At 39.4% G+C, this 5,345-nt stretch overlaps 2 protein-coding genes across 2 annotated transcripts in view; both read left to right on the top strand.

Moving 5' to 3' along the window:
• Nucleotides 1-3,841, top strand: part of LOC104721372 — a 6,356-nt gene extending 2,515 nt beyond the window's left edge. Inside the window, exons 5-14 of the mRNA XM_019231747.1 lie at nucleotides 10-133; nucleotides 219-587; nucleotides 682-932; nucleotides 1,016-1,544; nucleotides 1,630-2,247; nucleotides 2,348-2,791; nucleotides 2,910-3,104; nucleotides 3,264-3,323; nucleotides 3,412-3,474; nucleotides 3,575-3,841. Coding sequence (XP_019087292.1) covers nucleotides 10-133; nucleotides 219-587; nucleotides 682-932; nucleotides 1,016-1,544; nucleotides 1,630-2,247; nucleotides 2,348-2,791; nucleotides 2,910-3,104; nucleotides 3,264-3,323; nucleotides 3,412-3,474; nucleotides 3,575-3,658 — 2,737 coding nt within the window. The 3' untranslated portion in view covers nucleotides 3,659-3,841. The remainder of the gene's footprint in view (nucleotides 1-9; nucleotides 134-218; nucleotides 588-681; nucleotides 933-1,015; nucleotides 1,545-1,629; nucleotides 2,248-2,347; nucleotides 2,792-2,909; nucleotides 3,105-3,263; nucleotides 3,324-3,411; nucleotides 3,475-3,574) is intronic.
• On the top strand, nucleotides 3,890-5,344 carry LOC104721369 (upstream activation factor subunit UAF30-like). The gene is made up of 2 exons (XM_010439335.1): nucleotides 3,890-4,259; nucleotides 5,037-5,344. The coding sequence occupies exons 1-2, from the start codon at nucleotides 3,954-3,956 to the stop codon at nucleotides 5,151-5,153; spliced, it is 423 nt and encodes a 140-aa protein (XP_010437637.1). The 5' UTR covers nucleotides 3,890-3,953; the 3' UTR covers nucleotides 5,154-5,344.

Raw genomic sequence — 5,345 nt, 5'->3', positions numbered from 1 at the left:
GGATCCTAGTTTACCTGTTGAAGAGACTCTTCATAGCATGGACTTCTCGTATAAATTTCCTGAGCAAGATGATTCGGATTCACGTATCTCCATGTCTTCAGCGTTGTATGGAGAAGTAATCATGAGAGAAAAGGTAAAAACATATATAAGCTTTCTTGTTTGTAAGTCAGCCAAGAAGCCACTGGGATAGTTAAAGCTGATTTATACCATTTTGGCAGGCTAGGCAAGGGAAAATGCCGTACCTACCCAAAGATGTTTCACCCGTTGGTTCGTTCACAAGGCAACTTGGGAATGTTGGGTTGAAATATATTTCCTCTAAAGCATCACCGATATGTTCTGAAAAGCATTACAGGATGTACATGATAAACTCTCTGCCTACATTAAAAGTGTTGGACAATTTGGCTATCAGAAAGAGTGATAGAGACAGGGCCATTGAAACTTATTCCGCAAACTTTGAGGACTTACCGTACAAAAGAAAGAAGGAAAGTGTAGTTAGAGTCCTTGAGAAGCGTGAAACAAGATCAAGCAAAGGGAAATCTCAGAATTTCTATAAAAGNAACACTTCCGTTTTATCTGCTTTCTTTGAGGTTTGATTACTTTTCCCTTCTCTAGAAGATTGCTTCTGTTTAGCTTAATCGTAGTGTTAGTCTGTGTTTAAACTACGATCAACTGAATTTGAAGGCGGAGGTGAAAAAGTCAAGGAATCAAAGATGTATCATGAACCTTTCTGTGGATAGAGTGCGGTACGATGACTATCACCCGCTTCTCGAGTTATCCAATGAGGTCAACACATCTGAGGTACAAGGAATTGATCTCTTTGTGAGATCCTCTTGTTCTTTAGAAGATCATCATGCATTGTCCTTAATCCGTTCTCTCGGTCAAAAACTCCGAGTTGTTCATCTACATGACTCTTTCGGGAAAAACTTCTGGCGGTAAGCAATCGTTTTATTTTTGTCTTTTTTTTTTCTGAAGCTGCTTTCCATTTTCAGTTTTGGTGATTGGTTTTACTTTACAGGGAAGTTTTCTTTCAAGGTTTGAGCTGCAAAGTTTTGAATGTGAGGTCTTTGCATTTCCATAAGCTTAACATCGTAGGAGAGTTCTCACAGCTGCACACCCTTATACTTGATAACAACCGTATTGTTGGTTTTGGGGAAGGCTGTTTTTCTTGCATGCCCAACTTGACATATCTTTCCATGTGTGGCACTCTAGTGTCAGATCTTTGGACATCAGCTGTTGCTCTCTCGAAACTCCCTTCTCTTAAGGAGCTCCGGTTTCAAATTTGGATCTCTTGCAGTGATTCTATCCCACTTAAATCCCAGTCATCGCCATCATCATCTACCACGGATTATAAGAACTCATTTATTGAATCAAACCCTCCCATTGAAGCAGATTGGGACGTTGTTGAACAGATGGATCCTAGTTTACCTGTTGAAGAGACTCTTCATAGCATGGACTTCTCGTATAAATTTCCTGAGCAAGATGATTCGGATTCACGTATCTCCATGTCTTCAGCGTTGTATGGAGAAGTAATCATGAGAGAAAAGGTAAATACATATATAAGCTTTCTTGTTTATAAGTCAGCCAAGAAGCCACTGGGATAGTTAAAGCTGATTTATACCATTTTGGCAGGCTAGGCAAGGGAAAATGCCGTACCTACCCAAAGATGTTTCACCCGTTGGTTCGTTCACAAGGCAACTTGGGAATGTTGGGTTGAAATATATTTCCTCTAAAGCATCACCGATATGTTCTGAAAAGCATTACAGGATGTACATGATAAACTCTCTGCCTACATTAAAAGTGTTGGACAATTTGGCTATCAGAAAGAGTGATAGAGACAGGGCCATTGAAACTTATTCCGCAAACTTTGAGGACTTACCGTACAAAAGAAAGAAGGAAAGTGTAGTTAGAGTCCTTGAGAAGCGTGAAACAAGATCAAGCAAAGGGAAATCTCAGAATTTCTATAAAAGATCTCTTTGTGCAGCTAAATTGGGTTCTTCTGCTTTGCCTCTTTTGCACTCACTTCCTTTTTTGGGTAGTAGGATTCATCAGGACGATAATAACAGTCAATTAAGTCCAAGGCAGTTTGAGTACCATCCACTGGATCCTAGCCTAATGGTATTTGGGACTTTGGATGGCGAGGTGGTTGTTCTCAATCACGAAAGCGGGAAAATTGTCCGTTACATCTCATCTCATGGATCTCAAAGTAGCATCTTGGGACTTTGCTGGCTTAAGATATATCCATCTATGGTAGGATCACAATTCTTTGACAGGCTCTGTTCCTTTCAGTTGTGTTAGTTCTTTACCTAGCAATTTTTTTTTATATCTCAAAAGTGTTTGTTTCTTTCAGGTTATAGCTGGCTCAGCCAATGGCTCATTGAAGCTGTACGACATCCAAAAAGCGTCATCAGTGGTTACTACTAACAGTCATTTCACTTCTGGTTCTGTGACTTTTGATGATTTTGACCAATTAACTTCGGTTCATGCTAATTCGACGGACCAACTATTTCTTGCTAGCGGATACTCAAAGGATGTGGCTTTGTATGACATTGGTAGTGGAACACGCCTACAGGTTTTTGCTAATATGCATCAAGAGCATATTAACGTGGTGAAATTCTCGAACCATACCCCGTTTCTTTTTGCGACTTCTTCTTTCGATAAAGATGTGAAGTTATGGGATTTGAGACAAGAGCCATCCCGACCATGCTACACAGCTTCTAGTACCAAAGGAAATGTGATGGTTTGCTTTTCTCCAGATGATCGTTATCTTCTAGCATCACCCGTGGACAACGAGGTACTCTGATGTACCATTTTGTTTCAACTTACTTATAAACATAAAAAAAGACATCATATTCGCCTTTTCGATATATTTGGTGTTCTTCTAACAAAATCTATTTGACCATTTGTCCCAGGTGAGACAGCTTTTGACAGTTGATGGAAGGCTTCATCTGAACTTTGAGATAGTACCGAGAGTAAGCTCCATGAACTATACTAGATCGTACTACATGAATGGTAATGACTACATCATCAGTGGAAGCTGCGATGAGAATGTGATCCGTGTTTGTTGTGCTCAAACTGGAAGGCGCCTTAGGGATGTCACTCTAGAGGTAGGTAGATTGTTTTTCTTCTAAACACTATTTAACATAGAAATGCAAACGCAAAGAAACAGTTGTCTATAATTTTATAAACGCGGTATATATGAATGTGAGCTGCTGAGTGTAGAGAGCATATGACCTAACACTATGTGATTTGGGTTTGGATTGCAGGGAAACCGCTCGGAATTTTCCATGATGTTTGTTCAGTCTCTACGCGGTGACCCCTTCAGGGTAAGTTAACATGATGTAAGTTAGTTAACCTTGTATTCGATAATGGCATTTTGTTAAACTTGTGTATGGTTTGGTTGATCTCATGCAGGATTTTAACATGAGTGTATTGGCTGCGTATACACGGTCGAGCTCAGTGTCTGAAATAGTCAAGGTAAAACATGATTATCGGAAAACACACAGTTTGGTGTTGTATCAAATACCCCCAATTATTTTAAGTTAAAAGTTCTAATTGATGATGATGATGATGACAGGTGAATTTGTTAGCGTCAAGAGATTCAACAGAAGAAGAATCTCATGGTCTACGTTCCGGCACTTCAAGTAGCATGGGAGGCTGAAGATTTAAAACAAACAAATGCTTTTTATTTGGTTCCTTTACAAACAAAAACAAGTGACACACACACCACTTTAGTAGATGCCTATTGTTGTTGTAATTTATTATATAGTACTAAGAAGAATATAAAAGAATGCTGTAAGAAAGAATAATAAACGAAAATAAAATAAAATAGTGTTAGGTCGAACCGGGGAGCTGTGACTAAGTAGTATAAAACAAAACTTGAGAAGGAACAAAAGGATAACACTAAACCTCTCTCTCGTCTTCCACACACACACGCTGACGCAGTCACAAACACAATGGCTCTTTCTTCAGGAATCTTATCTACTACGACCTTTCTCTGCGTCGATACGGCATCGTTCCGCAGCTCTCTGTTGTCTCCCTCTTCGGTCCGCTTGTCCCCTCGTCATCCGGCGGGTAACCTGCGCGTTTCGGCGACGGCGGCGTCTTCCGAGCCGGCAGTCACCAAGACCAGAGAGCCACGTGGCATCATGAAGCCTCGCCCGGTGACCCAGGAGATGCAGGATATTGTCGGCGTTCCAGAAATCCCTCGCACTCAAGCTCTCAAACGCATTTGGGCTTACATCAAGGAACACGACCTTCAAGTAATATATATATATATATATATAAATCACCCCTCTTTTTTACTTACTCTCTCTCTCTCTCTCTCTCTCTCTCTGGATCGAGGATGATACACAAACTCTAATTGTGGTAATTTGTCTTTAGGGTAACGTTTTTGAGGTTTTGGTGTTTGTTTCGGAGTCGTTGAGGGTTTTTTTTTAGGTAGATAAAAACTAAAGTGGGGTTGTTTGTATTGCTGCTTATGGGTTCAGATAGAGAGGTTTTCTAAGAACTGGATGAGGGTTTTCCTTGTGGTGTGTTGTTAGCTGAATGAATCTTGTGTTGTTTCTTTACTGTTTAGTTTAAAAGACATCTGAAACAGCTTCGTTTAGATAAAGGCTCTATGTTATTGTGTTTGTTTCCTTCATGTTTGATATCATAAACTTGAACGAATTCAACTGATTGTGAGATTCAATTTGGGGTTTTGAACTTCTTTCTTGTGTATATGACTGGTTAATTGCTTCATATTGTTGTGATGATAAACTCTGGTTGACGTGTTTTAGTAACAACTTTTTTGATGTTCTTTGGACCTTGTTGTACTTGACGAATGTGTTACTTATATGTATTTAGGATTGATTATTCCTAAATCCTGTTCAATGACTTTTTGCGCTCTGCTTGACTTGTTCTGTCTAGATTCTCAAGTGTTCCTTGTGCTAACATTTGAACAAAATAATCAGCATGTAATTAATGCAATATCTTCTAATCTATTTGTGTGAACTTGGTGGCTAAATGAATGAGTAATGTTTGTTGATGTTCTCCAGGACCCACAGAACAAGAGGGATATACTCTGCGACGAGAAGCTCAAGAAGATATTTGAAGGCAAAGAGCGTGTTGGGTTCTTGGAGATTGCAAAGCTCATTGGTCCTCACTTCCTCTGAATAGAGAGAGAGAGAGAGAGAGACTTTTGGCTGGGAGAAGACGACTATCATTGGCCGCCTATGTTTTGCTCAACTATTAAAAATGGCCATCAAAGATCAGATTATTTACATATATATTAGTAAAAACAATTAGGGTTTAAGAATTTGTTTGCAACCAAGTAGTAGTTATATAATTTAAGCCTTTTTGGACAT

The sequence above is a fragment of the Camelina sativa genome, chromosome 11, assembly GCF_000633955.1.
Source record: "Camelina sativa cultivar DH55 chromosome 11, Cs, whole genome shotgun sequence".
NCBI lineage: Eukaryota > Viridiplantae > Streptophyta > Magnoliopsida > Brassicales > Brassicaceae > Camelina > Camelina sativa.
This window is presented reverse-complemented; position numbering and strand designations above follow the sequence as displayed.